This window comes from Argentina silus (genome assembly GCF_951799395.1).
Source record: "Argentina silus genome assembly, chromosome: 11".
Lineage (NCBI taxonomy): Eukaryota > Metazoa > Chordata > Actinopteri > Argentiniformes > Argentinidae > Argentina > Argentina silus.
The window spans coordinates 4,510,017-4,529,957 of NC_139665.1; the positions used below are offsets into that span (position 1 = coordinate 4,510,017).

Consider the following 19,941-nt stretch of genomic DNA (forward strand, 5'->3'; position numbering starts at 1 on the left):
ACTCTCAGGTGTCTTGTTTTTCAGGGTAATGTTACCAAACAGCTCTGTTGGAATCCCAACATGTCCAGTATAATGAAATGATGAATGATCACCCGTTCTTTGGCACTCTCTGTTTTGAGAAAAGCAGTCTTGCCGTCCCGACTAGATCACAAGATCCTATACTGATCATGTTTTTTTGTAAAGGAGAAGAAAACCAGGTCTAGTCAGAAGGTTGCTCCAGCTCAGTGGTTGGGAGAGTCACAGTCTTGTCTGCCTGAGCGATGGCTCGGTGCAGGAATGCCGTACTCCTGCCAGGTCAGTGTGCTTCGGTCTCCACTGTGAGAAAAATAACATCATGATGTTGCGGTGTTAATCTCCTGAGACAAATTAGGCTGATAGGTTGTTGCTGATAATGATATGAGCGTTATGACAAAACCATGAAAACTCTCTGAACTCTCTGGCCTCAGAGGATTATTCTTGCCATAGCCTGGTGTTTATTTACCAAGCTCCTCCACTAGGTACTCATTGCCCCACTCTTCACTTGTCATGCATAGGGGTCATTCACACAAGCTCAACTCCTCAGGATTTTTATTTGACATTTGATTCTCCCTATAGGGTTAGGGCTAATTGAGACAGTCCTACACCTCCTGGACATTAATTCACACCTTGCCTAATGCCTATAGGCACACTATTGCAGAAGCAGCCCACACCAAAGATAACACTCACTTTCCATGGACTTCAAGCCATTTTTAGTTACAAACGTTTGGAGAAAAATAAATGGCCAAACCGACAGGGGGCGTTGGGTCACAGGTCAGAGGAACTTACACAGTTGCATGATTAACTAGCTAGGGGAATTTGGCTAGCTAGCTAAATATACACTCACGGAACACTTTATTAGGAACACTATACTAATACTGGGTAGGGCCTCCCTTTGCTCTCAAAACAGCCTCAATTCTTTGTGGCATTGATTCCACAAGATGTTGGAAACATTCCTTTGAGATTCTGGTCCATGATGACATGATTGCATCACGCAATTCCTGCAGATTTTTCAGGTGCACTTTCAAGCTGTGAATCTCCCGTTCTACCACATCCCAAAGGTGTTCTATTGAATTTAGATCTGGTGACTGGGAAGGCCACTGAAGAACACTGAACTCATTGTCATGTTCATGAAGCCAGTTTGAGACGACTTTTGCTTTGTGATTGTCATGCCGGAAGTAGCCATTAGAAGATGGATAAATTGTGGCCATCAAGGGATGCACATGGTCAGCAACAACACTCAAATAGGCCGTGGCATTCAAGCGATGACTGATTGGTATTAACGGGCCCAAAGTATGCCAAGAAAACATTGCCCACACCATTACATCACCTCCACCATGAGAAGGTGTTCCTCATAAAGTGCTCAGTGAGTGTATGTTTGTCGGTAGATTGGGTCGTGTTAGTTTGATCTTTGACATCCATCCCTACACCAAACAAACATTGTCCTGAAAGGTCTACTAAATGATCCTGCAGTCATAAACCTTTAGATATAACCTGGGGTGGCTGGTCACTCAGTAACTCACAAGCATAAACATTAAACGAAAAGAGGGCAATAGCCTTATCATTGTTATTACATCTTCTTATTTGTTATTACATCATCTTATTTGTTATTACATCTTCTTATCAGTCTTAGTTAAAGCCATTGCCCATACCGTCATTGGCATACCCTGTTCACACCAAAATAACAAGTTATACTCACTGATAATGTTTGCCCACAAAGCTTTAGATTTGGCTTTAGAGCAACGATGAGGATGTGTTGTATAACCAACAGTAAGATGATCTCAAAAGTAATCATTTGAGATGTTTGACAACACATTGTGTATTCTAGGCTACTATGGTTATTTCCTGACACTACATAGACCACCATTTACAGTGTCTATTACATTTGGCATACAACATAATTCCACTCGGCTAAGACACAGCATCATTGAATAGAGTCAGTGGGTTCTCCCAGAGCGTGTCTTGATGCTAATCGGTTATCCAAACATCTGGCCGTTGTCAAAACAACATGGTTTTGGCCACACTTTTCCATTTCTGCTCCATATCATTCATCAGACAATTCACTCATCCTCCCTCACGACCTACATCTGGGAAGACCTGATACACCCGTATCTTATTGCTCATCCTAACTGCTGAGAGACCACAGAGATAGTACAACAGCGTTTTGTCATTGGCAACTTTCTAGGCTCCTTTAGCAGGAACTTGATATGGAGGCAATTTCCTTCAGTTAAGTCACAGGAGACGTAAAAATACTTTTTGGCATGACAATAATATGATTATGCTGTGCCGTCATCTTAAATAGAGCTACTTGATTTGAAGATCCAGCATATGTCATATCTGATGTCATGTCTGTGTGCATATTTATTAGCATAGTAAAACTTGTACTACATAATGCTCTGTTCTATCATTGTCATATCAAAAAGTCAGTTCAGTTTAGATTCTGTCAATTCAGAAAGTAAATTGAAATTGCAATTCAATATTTTGAATTGAATAGAGCATCCATTCTCCTTGGTTGTTCAATAGATTGACTATAGGAAGCTTTTCATGTAAAAACCTTTTCAGTTTTCAAATTGAAATCTCAGCTCCTGAATTGACTGAATGCATGAACATTTGGTAGCATGAAACATGAAGCTGAACTGATCATTTAGGTGGTTTTGTATTGGCTAACAGTCTGTGTGTCTTTTAGGTACATTTGGGTACCTGTTTGGGGTTGTTTTTGGTACTTTTAGGGTACCTGTTTGGGATTGTTTGGGGTTGTTTTGGGTACTTTTAGGGTACCTGTTTGGGATTGTTTGGGGTACTTTTGAGTACTTGTGGGTACCTGTTTGTGGTTGTTTGGAATACTTCTGGGTACCATTTTGTGGTTGTTTGGGGTACCTTTGGGTATTTTGGAGTACCTGATTGTGGTTGTTTTGTGTTGCTTGGGGTACTTTTGGGTACATTTGGGTACCTGTTTGTGGTTGTTTGCCGTTGTTTTGGGTACCTGCTTGTGGTTGTTTGGGGTGATTAGTAGGATCTGGAAAAAATGTCTGAAAGCAGACTTAGGAAACACACTTTTGTAAGCTTTCTTAGAATGACATGACATCTTGGCAGGGTTGTTCATAACCACCGCCACTGTCTGCTTTCCCAATTTGTGACAGTATAAAGGGGTATAATATAGGGTGTAAAATGTTGCCTGGCAACACTGGGTTAAAGCAATCAGATCCAATGATTTCTTTGACAGTCCATATGCCAGGTTGCCGCCAGTCTTACAGCCAGACAAGCTTTTACCACATAATCCATAGTAACTATCATGTCACAAGTCTCTGACTCACGAGAGCTTTTGCATCATTCACAACCTGAATGCTGCTGGTTGGCTTAATCCAGCCAAAACCGATATTCAGGTGACACAAGCCCTGAAAGTGGCACGCCTTAACATTACCAGACAAGTGTTTACCACGTAATCCATTGTCACAAGTCTCTGACTCACAAGTCTCTGACTCACAAGTCTCTGACTCACTATTGTTACAACCCTTTTGCATCATTCACAAGCTGTGCTGGTTGGTTCCATCCAGCCAAAACTGATATTCAGATGAGTGCACGATTATGGTTGGGAGGGATGTGTACTAAGGTGTCTCATTGAAAAATCAAGACATTAAAAACAGTTACAATGAACTGATCTTCCTTAAACTATTGTAAAGCCCATAGACATTTTTTTTTTTACACTTTTACAAAGATGTATAATATGCAACTCGGAATTATCTTAATCATCATAATCATAATCATCATCATCATCATAATAATCATCATCATCATCCTCATCCCATTTTTACAGAACATTCTACAACGCACACCTGCAGAGGGACGTCACAGCACAGAGCAATCCTCTCTACACACACACACTCGGTCACGTACAGTAAGATGACTAATGCTACTGAGATCCATGCTTAGTTCCTCTACTCTACCTCCTTTCACTGCGTGGCCTGAGGGGAGGACGGTTCACTGTTCATCTCTTACACATCCAACAGCCTCAACCAACCGCAGACGTTTGATCTCACCGTGAAAGAGCTGAGGCAGGAAAAAGGGGGCTCCTACTGTATTTGCAGTGAACAGCAGTGCCTTGTGGTCATGAACTCAAAGTGTGTGTTTAACAGGCACACAGATCAAACAGACTAAGACTATGTGACCCTGAAGGGAGAATATGACACATTAACCAGGGAAACAAGAGCATTTGGATGGTAATGAAGATGATGATGATGATGATGATGATGATTAACTTGCTGTATGCAAGTCGATAATAATAATGTTATTTCAGAAAAGCCTCAAACATGAAGAGGATGCTCTCAAATAAATATAGCAGGGGTATAAGCATATAAATGAATAATAATGTAAAAACATTTAGCATAATACATAATAATAATGGGCACTTTGTGAGTGGCAGGGCAAAGGGGCAGGGTTTTTGTCCCCTTTCGCCCCCCCCCCCCCTCCCCCGTGCACGTACCTGACCTGGTGCATGTACACCACCAGCCAGACAATATATGGGTGTTAGGAGGGCAAGTCCATACTTGAGGAACCTATTCTGAGCGGGCTCTAGAGCAATTGCTGGGAGAGGCATTTCTGACTGCTGCCCTGACAAACACTGTAATCAGGCAGGTGAAAGTCCAGAAGTCTTATCAAGTGTTGAGACACTCTTTGACCCAGATACAGAACCCTAAAGCTCTCATTACTAAACCACTCACGTCCTATACTGTGTCAACCGTGAAATATTTTGGAAATGATTGTTATTTAAATGATGTTTGTAGCGTGTACTTTATGGTGCATCTGCTTCTCCAAGACTGCATATCCATGTAATACACAAATGAGAAGAATGTTTTCTGTTTTTTTTAATTTTGATTTGAATGTGTACAGACAAACCACCCTCTCGTAATGGATCCATCTTCATCTGTGACAGCCGTTATTCAGTTTGTGGTGTAGTTAGTGACTGAGTAAAGATTAGCATACTGGTTATTTTTTCGCCCAATGCTCCCATTGTAGATGTGTTCTTATTGCCTCTCATTTCAACCCACAGTGGAGGCATTGTATAGCCACAGAGACCTCACACACACACACTTATCCCAATAGGTTACTGACAGAAGCACAACATTGCTGCCGTCCGTCTAAGTGTTGTAGGAATAACCGAGTTACACTTTAAATCAAGTCGCTCTCTACCTGTGTAGTACAATGTTGTAATTAACCTCGGAAAACGTTTAATTAACACGTTGTTGCACAGCAAAATGCCTTGATGATGGATCAGTGTCTTTTCTACTTGTGTAATAATAACAACCACTCAACTCCATGCTATAACAATGCAATAAAGTAGTAGCATGTAATATGCTGAAATGGGATGGGAGGGGAGCGACTTCCCTTTGTACAGAGTTATCTTTCTGGGGGATTTAAACCAAGGTTGTAGGCCTGGCAGCATTCCTCCTTCCTCCTCCACGCCTGATGTCAACTGTTGCTTAAAGAAGTTTGCACTTTTGGCAGTTTCCTAGAGGGAGTGCACAAATACCTCCATGACCTCCCTTCCTAAGCTCCAATGCCAGATGAAAATGTTTGGCATGGACTCATATAAATACTACTGAGATGCCAAGATTCCAGTACACACCCAGCCACTGTCTAGTGAAAATGAACTCTTGTAATATCCGTGTAATTATCACCTAACCATGAAAAACAGACCCTTAGAATTTGACATGTTCTCAAAAATGATCCATCTTTAGATGTGTTCACCACTGATGCAAAATGCTTGCAAAATGTGTCATTTCAAAATGTGCATTTAGTGGTCTTTTTCAGTCCAGACTAGATATACACTGAGTTAGTTAGAAGTGAATATGTTGCCTACGCACTGCACTTCTACCACTATGATTTCATGCAGCGTTCGCTATCATCAGCTCCCTCATGCAACCGCTGGAAATAGTGTAACAGAATTACCAAATGCAGAGATATTGCCCAATAGCGAGAGCAGAAAGCAAAGTGGGCAGGGCTGCACGCCCTGAAGGCTTTATAAAATTCCCTGATACATCCGCATGTAACTGCACGTAGTAAATAAGGAAACCTTTCTTACTCAGAATAAATTCCACAGAGACGATTTAGACTATTTACAAAGTATTAAGGACTTTTTGTGGGCAATCCAGGGGACAATCAAACTCTACAGGTAAGTGATTTCATATTGTGCCAATAAAATAATATATTATTTATCATAATGTAAGCAATTTAGTTTAGTTAAATGTATTATTAAATGTAATTACGAATGCATTTTTTTTTTTCTTCAAGTGTGTTGGATAAACCAAGTCCTCTTAATTGTGTAGTGCATACCACACCTATATGCTTTATATTAGTTTTAAGGGAAAGCATGCTTTTTAAATTCGAAATTTGATCAGATATTTACATGGTTGGATCACATTACATTCTTCTGAAATTACAGTCAGTCTTACAAACGTCAGGGATGTTCCAGGTTCTTAGCGCCAGAGACTACTTTGCTGCATCTGAATCTAACACTGAGGGTAATACTGTTGCAACAACAGAGTAACAACCAGCATGCCTTTGCACGTGCCAAGAGCGCCACAAAGCTGAACAGGAAGTTTTTGTTTATGTTTTGAACAAAGCATTATTGTGCATCAGGCTTTACGGGATGTACAGCCAGTAGGCCGCTTATTGTGTCCTGTGTTTACAATCAATTATAGGGACGTGTAAGGGCTATTTCAAGCAGTGTTATATTTCAGGATAAAAGTCCTGGAATTGTCGTTTATAGAAATTTGGGAGGCTGCAGCATGGGCAATATGTAAATATAGGAGGGATATTTTCAGAAGTATAGTTATTTCAGAAAAATAGTTTAGAGTTGTTTTTGACTAAAAGTAATATTGTGCTATTTGACAAGTGTTTACAGGTAGAATGTGTAATGTCAGTCCGTTCTGACCTGTTTGTGCATGTAGATACATTTTTCCTGGTATGTCATCCATGGGATTAGTTTATGTTATCATAAGAACATTGGAAATGCCAGTGATACATTCCACAAGGACCTGCACAATTCTGTAACTTCCAGTTGTTTTGTTTTTGACTTTTCGAAATAATTGACTTTATTTGCTCTGCTGTGTAAACAAGCTTTGCTTAATAATGATGGCAGTTAAGGTAGATATTCGTGATATAGATCGGCGCCCACAGTCAGGCAAAAAAAAAATTGTGCTATCCTCATTTTCCAGTTGCTGTAAGCATTAGGCTTCATCACAAATTATCTCCTCACATTGCAATGGGTTCCACCCACCCCAGTGGCTGACTGCCAATATCCATGTTGTTGTGGTCATGGAACACGCAGACCACTGGAGACCCCCCTACTGTGGGCCTTGTCTCGTGGTGCTCCTACATTTGGATATATTTTACAATCTCAAAATGTAGGTCTGTGGGAGCTTAGTTTAGCAGCTTGCTGCTGATATTTTAGAACTAGGGATTTGACAGATTAAATGAGTTCCGAAAGATTAGGGAAGCAATCATTGTGTATACAGATGCCTGGGTTTCTGGATTCAACCTATATAAAGGGAGAGGGAGGGTGGCCTTAATTCTAGCTCTCTTAAAGGGAAACTTGCATCCCAGATCTAATCAGTACATATGGTATTTTTCAACAAACACATGGCCTCGGAGTGGAGTGAGAGATGCAGTTTCGTAATTTAGATTAATTGCCAAGTTCTGGTTTACTCAGCTAAAGAGAGTTGCATTTTGATTGTTCCTTGAATTGGTCTCTCTTTCCCCAAAGTTGGCCAACTTCTTTCTCCTTCCAACTTCTAATACTTCCTGTTTTTGATTGTGTAACACAGTCTCACTTCTGCAGGTTATTTAAATAAATTGTCTGTTGTATTCTTAAAAAAAACAAAAACAAAAAAAAAGTGTAATGGTTGACTACAGCTCCTGGGACCATGTCTCTTTTTACGAAAGACCTGTAATCTCAGTGAGACAAGTCTGGAGAAAGATTTAAATACATGCATACGTAGATAAAGACAACATATGCTTATAGGTACTAATCTGCTGGCCACCCCACATCTGTATCTGTGGCATTGATGACTGGCATAGTGATAGTGTACCCACCTGGAGAGTAACCAACAACAAACCCATCTGTTAAACCAGAGTGAAATAGACAGATTAGAGATGGATTATTACACTCCTGTACACTGTAGTTAATACCAATCTAACAATGGCATCTGTAAATTCAGGGAGAGCAAAATTGAGTATCTCTACCTGAAGATACAGAGCTCAAGCCATTGTAGCATTTACAGATTAATCCTAAATCGTGTACTGGCACCACTCATTGCTTGAAGAAGTTTTGACCTGTGTGCAGTATTGCAGCTCTTTCCCCCTGTGAATCATGCTCATGACTGTTAGGGTGTGTAGACTACACAGTTTTCTTTTCTTCTCCAGCGGTGGACGTGGTTAGGAAGCCGTCAGGTCAGAAGTCCTCAGCAGAGCATGTGCTGTTCTCATGAGGTGTCCCATTTGGAGCTCTGACAGGGTTGTTTGCTGTATTGTGCCAGGTAGAAGACCAGCTTAACGGGCGGTCTGAAGGGCATCCTCCAGGCCGGAGACCGCCTGCTCACTGTCTGCAAACTACTTTGAACGGGGACTGGTTGATTTGGCCGTGTCTCTTATAGGATTAACAGGGCCTCTATCAATAAAATAAACACTTCTTATGTTTATTTTTTGAGTTACTTCCCAAATCTTGAAATTCATAGTTGCATAACTTCCCTCACATGGTTGGATGTTGGAATTTCAGCGGGGGCTGATACAGACCTCAACAAAGGCCCATGTTTTTGGGCCACGGAAGAAAAATGAATGTGTTGTTTGATACTCCTCTTCCTCTGTGCTATTGTGGGGACTGGCAGGCTCAGTCAAGCCTCTGTTCTGTTCTCAAGTCCGAAGACTGCTGGAAACAACGCTGACACCTGGCCAGATGCCCAACAACTCTACATGTGTCCTAAATGAATCACTTCCTTTGAAAGATTCCCCTGCCGGGGCACAGAGTACTGAAGTTGAAGAGAGAGAGAGAGAGAGAGAGAGAGACAGAGAGACAGAGAGAGAGACAGAGAGAGAGAGAGAGAGAGAGAGAGAGAGAGAGAGAGAGAGAGAGAGAGAGACAGAGAGAGAGAGAGACAGAGAGAGAGAGAGAGAGAGAGAGAGACACAGAGAGACTGAGAGAGGGAGAGGAAAAAACAGGGTGTTCGGGAGTGAAGGGAGCCATGGAAGCTGTCGTGTCAGTGGCTTTCTGTGTGTTCTGGCCAAGCCCACCACAGAGGAAGAGCCTGACTCCTGCCCTTTAGAAACCTCGGGTCTGGACAAAGGGCCTGTTGATGATCTGATTTAATTTGCATGCACAGCAGCATTCCTTCAAAATGGCATCATGATCCATAGCTTGATTTGATTTCCCCCTCTCTGTCAAAATAGCAGGCAGCTGAAGAGACCTGCATTAGAGTTCAGTTAATTTTTCTTTTTTTTTAGAAAACCTGATTAGCAGGTGCAACCAACTGTATTTGGGTAATAAAGTAGAATGCATGTGAAAGATTGCTTGGCTTTAAAGCAAGCAAGAAAACCTTTGACTTCATGGTTCCTCTATACAAGACTTTTTGCATATCACAACAACTCTCAAAATCTAGTGTTGTCAACACAACTTAGACAGTGTAGGCCTACAGCGTGTCTGATTATTTGCCAAAAAAGTTCGTAACATGTTGCACCTTTTGTCTCTGTTTGTGTTGCGGTGGAATGCTTAAAGGCATGTCCTGCGTCGTGATGTTGGCGTGTCAGAGCATGAACAGTCTCTGGTCTTTGGTGCGCCTGTACGTGTGAACTCAGTTTGAGGACAGCAAACTCTTTTATGTTCTAGACGTCTATAATCTCTTCGTCTAAAAAACAGGCCTTTGTGCCAAACTGGGTTTATGAAAAGGCTGGCGAGATTTGTTTCCCTCCAAAAGCAGTTTTAGAAATAGGAAGCGGTCGTCAAATGATAACATACCTGTTGTAATCGGTAGAAACAGAGAGAGTATCAGTTGAAGTTGTACAGAAGTGCATTTGTCCTGGTTGTCATTTACTAAAAGTAGAATATGAAATCAAGTAGAAATGCATCGAAAAACAAGGCAGAAATATCCCTCCACTAGTGTGTAACATGACACTTCCTCTTATTGAAAGCTTCCAGAAACACGGGAGCAATGGATTAATGCACCGCCACTGGTTGAACCAATTGGTGTGTACCAACAGTATCAAAATAACAGAAAGTCTCTTTCTGCCCCCTATGCTTCTCCAACTCAAGAAAATGGATGATATCCAGGTTGCCTCCAAACCCCTCCTTGTGGACAGGGAACTGCCGGTAAGTGACAATTTAGTTCAATTTCTACGCACTTATAATAATTTTGATATGTGTGACTTATTAAATGATATTGTTACTCTGTGCAAAATGTGATTGAAGATTTTGTTTTTGATGATACCACAAATGAGCACCAGAGCCAAATTATGAATTGTCTTCTAATTCAGTTACAGTCATGTGTATATGGTCTTATTGACTATGGATGAATTTTACAACAGAATAAGGTTCTTGGGATATTAAACTACTGCACTCTTAATTGCATTAGTTTACACAACCTTAATTGCAATGGTTTTACTGTTCTGTATGTTTATCCTCTAGGGCTTGAGAGAGGCTGTACAGCAACTAGTGATAAAGGTATGTATCCTGACATTAAGGTTCACTTAGACATTCTAAGACTCTCCACAGCAATACGAGACACAGTGCACTTTAGTGATGACATCTGTGCAGAATGATTTGATCAAGATAAGCAGTTCTTCACTGTAAGTGTATTCACTATAATTGGAGTTTTAGTATGTGGACCATGCTATTATGCATAATATTGTAAACAGTATGTCCCCAAGGATTACAAAAATTCATATTTTTATATATATATATATAAAAAAAAAAAATATGTAAAAAAAAATATATATAATTGTAGTAATATTTAGCACCACCTTGTGGTATTTGTGTAATAAGAACTATGTATATACATATATAGCATACAGGACATGCTGCACCTTTGCTGTGTTCCTGATGAAAGGTTCTCACACATGTAGAGCTCTTAGGTGTCTTGGACCAAGTCACATGACTACCCTCCTACGGTTACCCATAAGCCTGTCTGTATATAATCTGAAGAGGAAAATGTTGTCTTTAGTATATATACAATCCAAGCAAACCTCTAAACACACTCATGCCTCTACAGCTCTGTCATGCTGTTCAATCCGCACGTGTGTGTGTGTGTGTGTGTGTGTGTGTGTGTGTGTGCGTGTGTGTGTGTGTGTGTGTGTGTGTGTGTTGAGTTCACATGCATCAAGCATGTATGGGTTCTACCACCTGTTTCCAAGACCTTGGACAACACCACAGGCAGACCATTGCCAAAGAATAGACATACATAATAATATATTACGTATAAATATAAGAATGCTTCCATACCTAACTTTAATTAACAAGAGGTTTGGTTTTGAAAATGAACAAATGAAATACACATTTGATAAAAAAAAACCCTGAGGATTTGATTCAGACTGTAATATCCATAACGGTGTGGAAGTCAGTGGCAGCTCTCTGACATTGACGTTAAAGTTGGTCATTTTGTCAGTTGTGTCAAATGAGGGATTCGCCAGCTTTTGTATCTCGTGGTTACGATCACACCAAGATTAGTCCGTTAGGCTTCCAGGGCAAGTGTTTAATATCGCTTTGTGTCTTAGAGCACCGGTGACGTAGGTAGCGGAGGAGCACCTCCGCCATCTGGCTCCGGCTCCTCAGACGCTCCACACGCGTAGGCCTCGTCTGTCTCAACGGGATTACCTCTCCCGGGGAGACGACATGTGCATCAAACAGGCGTCCGCCACGAGGGGAGGCGTCAGGTGTTTACCCCAGGTCACGTAAATAGATTATGGGAACGTTTTTGGAAGGCTGCCGCCATCCAGGAGTGGATCCCTGTCTGTTTGAACTAGTTTCTGCTCAGTCACTGTCTTGACTGCTCCAGATAGCTAGTCCTCTACTTCACCTCCCTTGGTCTCCACCTGTCGAAAGCATGGATCTATCTATCTGTATTATTATGAGGGGTTTGGTCCATGGGGTCTGCGACACCAAGTTTCTTCTTCATTTATTTTCATAGTCGTCTGAAGATGATCTCCCCATATACACACATATTGTTGGCTCATTTCTGACAAATAGCGTTAGTGCAAACTTTTGGTTTTATATAAGCAGTCACAAATATGATTTCTGACTGCTTCATATAGTGTGTTGCCAGGTTGTGATACAGTTCCTTAAGGATAAACAAAGGTCAGTCAATGTTCTTGCGTTATAACCATTGGTCACATGAGTGCTTGCTTACTCTTCACTCTAAATGTCTAGTGCTCCACTGTCTGACATTGGCTGATCCAATTTAGGGATCGCTTCAGCTAGAATTAGCTTGTTTTGTCCACCGGGCAATGCACCATGGGAGGCAAGGGCTTATGCAGAGTAGTGTGAAGCAGGGGTATAAAACGCTGCCCTCAGACAATTCCCGGCTAAGCGGCTGCACAGGCTATAATACCGGCAATTGGATCTATAACTCCCAAGTTCTACTAATCATTACTACCCAGTACTCACGACGAGTAATCAAAAGCAATCAACAAACATGGTCCTGGAGGATTCTGACATGGACCTGGTTGTACCTGAGATTGAGATTTCTGTGAGTACCAGATCTCTCCTACAGCTGTTATGGAGTAGTCGATAGAATTTTTTTATGGAGCGTCTCGTGAATTTAAACGATAGTTCTTTACTCATGGACTGTCCAGTGGAGGCATGGATGTGTCCATTTGATATGAACGTGGGATCTTACCTCCAACTGTGAGAATGGCTGTGATGGATAGAGGCTTGGTGGTTATTTGCAAGCAGTCGTTTACAGAATACAGAAATCTCATGTTGGATTGAGTGACACTTTTGACGGTTTGACGGATGAGGCGTAATGACAGGAAGTTAGGTTGATGACTGCTTGATCAATTCTCAAACTGTGTGCACAGGCTTTGGTTGAAGACAGGATGATTAGAAGTGTCTGTATTGCTGTTGGATAAATGTATTGGTATCCTCTGGGACTTTCTGATTCTTAATGTTTCATCTAGAGAGATATGTTCAACTATAATATTGTGCCGGAAGGCAAAACACAACATGCAGTTTCGACCCACTGATTCAACCAACCTCTGATTCGACCGACTCACAAGGTTTTAGAAAACCCTGGCACTTCCATCTAGCACAGCTTACAGCATGGCTGGCAGGCTGTAGCTGGGGTTCAACAGTGCTCTAGAAAGACTTTTTTCGGGGGACGCCCTGGGTAGTTCTACCGTGTTGTGCTTCAGGGGCAGCTTTTCCTGACTCAGTAGAACAGTATTTAGAACAGTATTTAGTCGTAGTTCTTTTGTTGCTGTGGTATACCGGGCTCTTCAGTACTGTTCTTTTGTTGCGTACAGTAGGATGCACTTGTGTGGTTCAGCAGAGTTTTGTAGTACTGTTCTTTGCTGAGCATGGTCTTGTGCTGTATCTCCAGGAGCAGGATGTGGAGACTCCCCATGGCAGGATTCACTGCACCATGAAGGGGGTGCCCAAAGGGGAGCGACCTGTCCTCCTCACCTTCCATGACATTGGCCTCAACCGTAAGCCTCAACCCTTCATTCACCTCTTTAAGAGCTTATATATATATCTGACGTCACCCCTCATAGTAAGACTTAAAGACCCAGATGCTTTGCATTAATGCCTTGAGTGTTTTTAGTTTGAGAATGGGGCACTTCTCCCCCATTTACCTCTATTGATAAATATATTGATTTTTTTAATGTAAGGTGACCTTGGTGTTGAGACAGGCTCCTAACCAAAGTGTATCATTTATATTCAATGGCTAGTAAATACGGTGGGACCGTATGGCCCAGTAAATAACATGAAATGCCCTGTATACTTTATTAAGTCAGCTTGAAACTTGAAACTGAAGTGCAACAGTGTAGTAAACAATGATTCACCATGTTAGACATCTAAGAGGACTGGCTCAGATCTGTCCCTACATGATCCTGTACCTCCGTGTTTTTTTCCCAGACAAGACCTGCTTCGACACGCTTTTCAGCCATGAGGACATGCAGGAGATCATGCAGCACTTTGCCGTGTGTCACATCGACGCACCCGGGCAGCATGAGGGTGCCAACACCTTTTCCACCGGGTGAGACGCCCTAATTAGCACAGAATGTAGGCCAGGCTGTCTGTGTCTTCTTATCCCCTGGTAGATCTCTTTTGTGACCCTTGTAGACACACAGTTGATAAATGAATACACTCCTGGGAAATGTTTGATTTATTGTCGTTTATGACTGTCTATGACCCATTTCTCCTTACATGACCTGAATTGGATAGATAATGATTGTGAAAAACAGATAGTGGAAAGTATAGGGGGTTATTGATGGCAAACAGTAACTGGGAAGGACATTGATTAGATGCAATGTTGTTGTGAAGAGTGATAAGTATATTATATAAGTACTATAACCCAACCGTTTGTTTGTTCTTTCTCCAGGTATGAGTACCCCTCCATGGATCAGCTGTCTGAGACCCTCCCTCTGGTCCTCAAGCACTTTGGGTAAGTTACCGTCAAACAAGAACTTTATAAGAATTGAGAATAAATAAACATTTGGTCATCAGGATTGAGGTCAAATTTCTATTGATTCAATAGAAGAAGTGATCTGAAATTCAATTTATGTTATTGTTTTCCATAAGATTCTTTTTCAACACATTAAAATGAATTTAAATTCACCTCTTGCCCTGGGTGAATACAACATGGAATAGGTCCCAACCCTACTGTTCATACATTTTTGTATGTAGATTAACTAGATTTCCTTTTATTGTGAACCACAGGCTGAAGAGTGTGATCGGATTGGCCAATGGAGCTGGCGCCTACATCCTTGCTAGATTCGCTGTGAGTTTGACGTCCTCCTTCCTCCCTCCCTTTCAATCGCTTTATAATTAAGAGATTTGATCAAACCAGGATTAGAAAACTTGACTAATGCTCCCACTCTGTGCTGATTTTGGCAGTGCAGTGCTGCTTATTGCTTTAGCCTGCTGAGCTAAAGTCTGTAAGGAATGTTCTAGACTGGCTCAACACCAACATTCTGCTCTGTGGGGATCCTCACTCTGTTGACACACAGCTGACTGGACACATCAGCTGTTTTAACCCCTAATTGAACCTCTCTGTCACTAAATGTAGAGGTTTCTTATAGCCCTGTTTGAAGCTATGTTGGTATTTATTGACTTTTCAGACAGGAATGCAAATCATAAAGACAGGAAATGCGGTGTCACATGCACCATTAGAAACCAACAGAATATTTTAAAGTCATGAACCAATTCATTTTTTTTTCTATTTATTTCAGCTGGACTACCCAGCTTTGGTGGAAGGCCTCGTTCTGATCAACATCAACCCCTGTGCTGAGGGGTGGATGGATTGGGCTGCACACAAGGTACACAATCTCCCTCCTCCAGAGATACACAATCACAGAGCTGATACTCTCATGGTCACCCAGACCCTTCATACAGCACATCTGAAATCTTATTCATGTACAGTGGCATAAAATATAACGTTTCCTTTTAATCTTGTTCCAGATCACTGGCTGGGCTCATGCGATGCCCGACATGCTCATCAGCCACCTATTTGGGAAGGTGAGCACGCCAACAGGACAAGATGCACAGATGTTCCAAACTAAGTCAGTGTTAGCCCATGTGAACCACCGCGGTTGACATGGAGGGAAGCTGAGTGTGGGATGTGGCACCACAGATGTTACAAACTAAGTCAGTGTTAGCCCATGTGAACCACCGCGGTTGACATGGAGGGAAGCTGAGTGTGGGATGAGGCACCACAGATGACTGTGGTCATTAAGTTGAGTTTGTGTTTATGTTCGATCTCCATAGGAGGAAATCCACAACAACCACGACCTGATCGCCACCTACCGCCACCACATAATGAACGACATGAACCAGTACAACCTGCAACACTTTGTCAAGTCCTATACCAGGTAAAAAAGACACTGGACCCCCGACATAGTAGACTTAAGACCTGGGTTCACATATTTGTTGTCCTACAAATACCTAAGGTGCGCTTGATTTATCTTTAGCAAGAATCACTATTTTGAGCCTGTTAAGTTAAGTTGAGCCTGCTAAGTCCCTCTTAAGGTTGGGTTTCAATCACATCCCATCATTTGCCCCCACAGCCGGAGGGATCTGGAGATCGAGAGACCGGTCCCTGGAGGAAACATCACCATGAGAACCCTGAAGTGAGTTCCACACTTTCTCACAGTGTTTCAACCACCTCATATTTCATATGCAGGGCCAATCGTTTTTCCTCACCATGCGAATGAATTGACCAAGAAAAACTCAAGGCCCTAGTCATATATCAAATACTGTGTGAAATGTGTACTAATTCTGTGTTTCTGTGCTCCCCTAAGGTGCCCTACTCTTCTGGTGGTTGGAGACAGCTCTCCCGCTGTTGATGCGGTGGTAAGTTCATGTGCACACTTTGTAACCCTAACTGCCATAAACAAATCATTAACAGTAATCTAGGTCTGCCTTTTGCACTCCTGTCCCCAAGTTTCATGGTTGATGTGTTTTTCATGAATTCACAAACATTAACAAGAGATAGCTAAAGTAGACAACCAAAGGTTAACAGTTTAACATGTTTTAGACAACAACAAAAATGTAATACCACAAAAACAACAGCAGCATGATATTATCACCCCTATGTGTCATTACAATTTGGCAAGCTCCTTATTTTTCTTCCACGGTACATATATCGTAGACATACAATAGAACAGACATCCCCAATCAAATCAACATTGCATCAACAAATCAGCATGTAATCCTAACTCATGGTCAATGTTATGTTGTCTAATACACCGTATTTGGGTCCACAGGTGGAGTGCAACACTAAACTGGACCCAACAAAGACCACACTGCTCAAGGTGAGTGTCCTCCTACAATCTCCCTCTAGAACATATAAATAGCCCTGGTGGAAAAGGTGGCGGCTGATAAGATTCTAGTAGCTCAGCACTGTCGAGTGACTTATTAACTAGCGTCTGACCACTGAGACTGCCTGCCAAAGCCTTCAGGTCACAATCCTCCCTGACTGACCTACTTATTAATGACATGCACACCCACTACTAAAACCAAAAAAGGGTCTATTGAGCGTGAAATGGGCATGTTTTGATGCCTTTTAACTGTTGGGGGGGGGGCTAATGGAACACTGGTTGGGTGGAGGGGAGGGACAACTGCGCAAATGGATGTTGTTGTATGTAATGAGGATTAAAGAGGGGTGACAAATGTCAAGCACTAACATGCTATCGTGCTAATGCTCATGTCCTATTTTCTGTTTTCCCTCCAGATGGCAGATTGCGGAGGCCTGCCCCAGGTTGACCAGGTGTGTTGATGAGCTCTTAAGACTCCCTTAGCGTTCACACACGTTTTTGGTGAGGGTGGGGGGATAATCGTTAGGAAGGGATGCGATACAAGGCTCCACTTAAGAGTATTAGTGTCAGTAACGAGGCATGGTCTGTAGGTTTAATACCCCGCTAAGCACCTGCTGCCAGCCAGCTGTCCCAGGCCTCTCATTATCACAGACACTGATAGGACATGAAATGGTCAGTTGATAGGTAAACAAGTCTTTAATATTAAGAGGCAAACCAAGAAGAGGGCTGACTCTCCTTTGCTCTCTTAACAGCCTGGAAAGCTGACAGAGGCCTTGAAGTACTTCATCCAGGGCATGGGATACAGTAAGTACACAGCTGCTCAATCCGTGTGTGTGTGTGTGTGTGTGTGTGTGTGTGTGTGTGTGTGTGTGTGTGTGTGTGTGTGTGTGTGGTGTGTTTGTGTGGGAAACCAAACTACAGCACATAACTCATATAGAGCTATGTAAGCACCACATGCATTACTTTTCAAACTTTGAGAAAATTCAGAGAGTTGTTGTTCTTTTCAGTATCTTGGTCTTGAAAATAAATCATTTACTGGTCTTATTTTTACGATTAAAAATGTGTAATGCTGGCCAAGTATGATATTCACAAGAGTATAAGTTTATGAACAACCAAAAAGCTTGATACTTTAACCTTGTGTCTTCTCCTCTTCTTTCTCCTCCTCCTCCTCCTCCTCCTCCTCCTCCTCCTCCTCCCCCTCCTCCTCAGTGCCCTCAGCCAGCATGACCAGACTGGTCCGCTCTCGCACAGCGTCCGGTTCCAGCGTCCACTCCTTCGATGGCAACCGCAGCCGGTCTCACACCAACGAGGGTAACCGCAGCCGCTCCCACACCAACGAGGGTAACCGCAGCCGCTCCCACACGGCTGACAACCAGCGCGGTCGCTCCCACACAGACTCCATGGACACCTCAGCCAACAGCAACGTGGACCAGGCGGCGCACAAGTCCACCGAAGTGTCCTGCTAGATGACCCCTTAACCTTTGACCCCCGCCCCCACTCCCTGCCCCTGGTTCTGCTGCGCTGCCACTAACCACACATACAACATATACCACACACACACACACACACACACACACACACACACACACACACACACACACACACACACACATACACACATATACACATACACACAGGACTCACAAAACCCTACCACACAATTGGGATGCCCCCCAACTAGAGAACGTGTTCTCCATGCCAAACAGTTAAGAGAGGAGGGGGTGTGTAAGGGTTGGAATGGCTTGATGCATATTGTGATTCGTAAGGGAAATTCCTAAGAGGGAAAAATGTATTCCTATAGAAACTGATCCCTCCAATTTCCCTGGTCAGGGGACTGTCGAGTTGTTAGGGGCAACGCAGCGCAGGGACACCATAACAGAGAATGGCGGAGGAAGCTGTGGTTGTGAGCGAGTACATCAGTTTGTACATTTTTATCTTTTAATCTCTCATTACCATTGTTTTTTTTCTCTACATTCTTCTTGTCCTGTTTTTGTCTGTAGTTTGTATCATATTGACACAGCTTTCTAAAAACATATCTGACTGTAAATGACTTTTTTTTTTCTTTTCTGACTGTATAATTGTTCATCAATAAGTCTTTCTTTTCCATGTATGATTTAAATGTTCTGTATGTAGAAGTGGAATTTGTAGATGTGGAGAAAGGATAGGGAGGCACTTGGATAAAAAAAGATTGCAATTTTCTCAAATTGCTTTTCATCTCTGAAACTAAGGGACAGAACTGAACTGTATCATCATCACCTACTGTACATTCCTGTGTTTTAGGATGTTTGTCCATTTCCCGTGAGTGAACAGTGTTCTGGAACATTCCACCTGTGGAGTTAACAATGTTCCAGAAGGTTCATCTGTTTTACTCAGCCCTGTCAGCTCTCTGGAAGCAGCCATTTTTAAAAGACTACGCTTATCACTAATCAAACAAAACAGATACAAACAACACGAAACTAACTGAATCAGCTTTGCATTGTATGCTTTATTAACAGACCATGGCTTCAGGCAAAATTGTACTTTTGGATATTTCTTTTTTTGTGTGTGTAAATCATGATTTCTATGCAATCAAGCACAACGGAACAAAGATGTGCCATGGGAAAATACCATTTGACTTAATGCTCCTTTGTTGTGATGGATTTGGGAGAGTAAATTGATAGATCCACACGAGTAAAGTATAGAGTTCGTCATAGAACTTCTAGTATACACCCTCTCCCTCTCTTACTTGCTTTGTAGAACACCACCATAGCTTTGTAAAGATGCACAACAGCCTAATGCTCTATTTATTTAAAAAATGAAAATAAAAACTGTAACTTTGATCTTTTCTCTCCTTGTTTTGTCATAATTTCATTGAATACATGGAGTATATTGACTCAGTAGGTGGATCTCACAGAAATATAGCACATGCAT

General features: G+C 42.0%; 1 protein-coding gene across 2 annotated transcripts; it reads left to right on the forward strand.

The window, feature by feature from the left end:
• Positions 1 to 6,075: 6,075 nt before the first annotated feature.
• Positions 6,076 to 19,856, forward strand: ndrg1a (N-myc downstream regulated 1a). 2 transcript variants are annotated; one of them, XM_083680307.1, is made up of 16 exons: positions 6,076 to 6,184; positions 10,316 to 10,372; positions 10,688 to 10,723; positions 13,596 to 13,701; positions 14,132 to 14,252; positions 14,598 to 14,660; positions 14,936 to 14,996; positions 15,448 to 15,534; positions 15,677 to 15,733; positions 15,983 to 16,086; positions 16,282 to 16,344; positions 16,516 to 16,567; positions 16,981 to 17,028; positions 17,448 to 17,483; positions 17,784 to 17,835; positions 18,241 to 19,856. In XM_083680307.1, the coding sequence occupies exons 2-16, from the start codon at positions 10,319 to 10,321 to the stop codon at positions 18,495 to 18,497; spliced, it is 1,197 nt and encodes a 398-aa protein (XP_083536433.1). In that variant the 5' UTR covers positions 6,076 to 6,184; positions 10,316 to 10,318; the 3' UTR covers positions 18,498 to 19,856. The 2 variants fall into 2 exon arrangements, with proteins under 2 accessions (XP_083536433.1, XP_083536434.1); XM_083680308.1 differs by lacking the exons at positions 6,076 to 6,184; positions 10,316 to 10,372; positions 10,688 to 10,723 and adding an exon at positions 11,822 to 11,931.
• Positions 19,857 to 19,941: the final 85 nt, after the last annotated feature.

Excerpts from the sequence above, each read along its gene's own strand:
- ndrg1a (XM_083680307.1), top strand. The coding sequence starts at position 10,319 with ATGGATGATATCCAGGTTGCCTCCAAACCCCTCCTTGTGGACAGGGAA. Across the intron at positions 17,484-17,783 it reads GCCTGCCCCAGGTTGACCAG|CCTGGAAAGCTGACAGAGGC; the intron begins GTGTGTTGATGA and ends CTCTCTTAACAG. Across the intron at positions 17,836-18,240 it reads CATCCAGGGCATGGGATACA|TGCCCTCAGCCAGCATGACC; the intron begins GTAAGTACACAG and ends CCTCCTCCTCAG.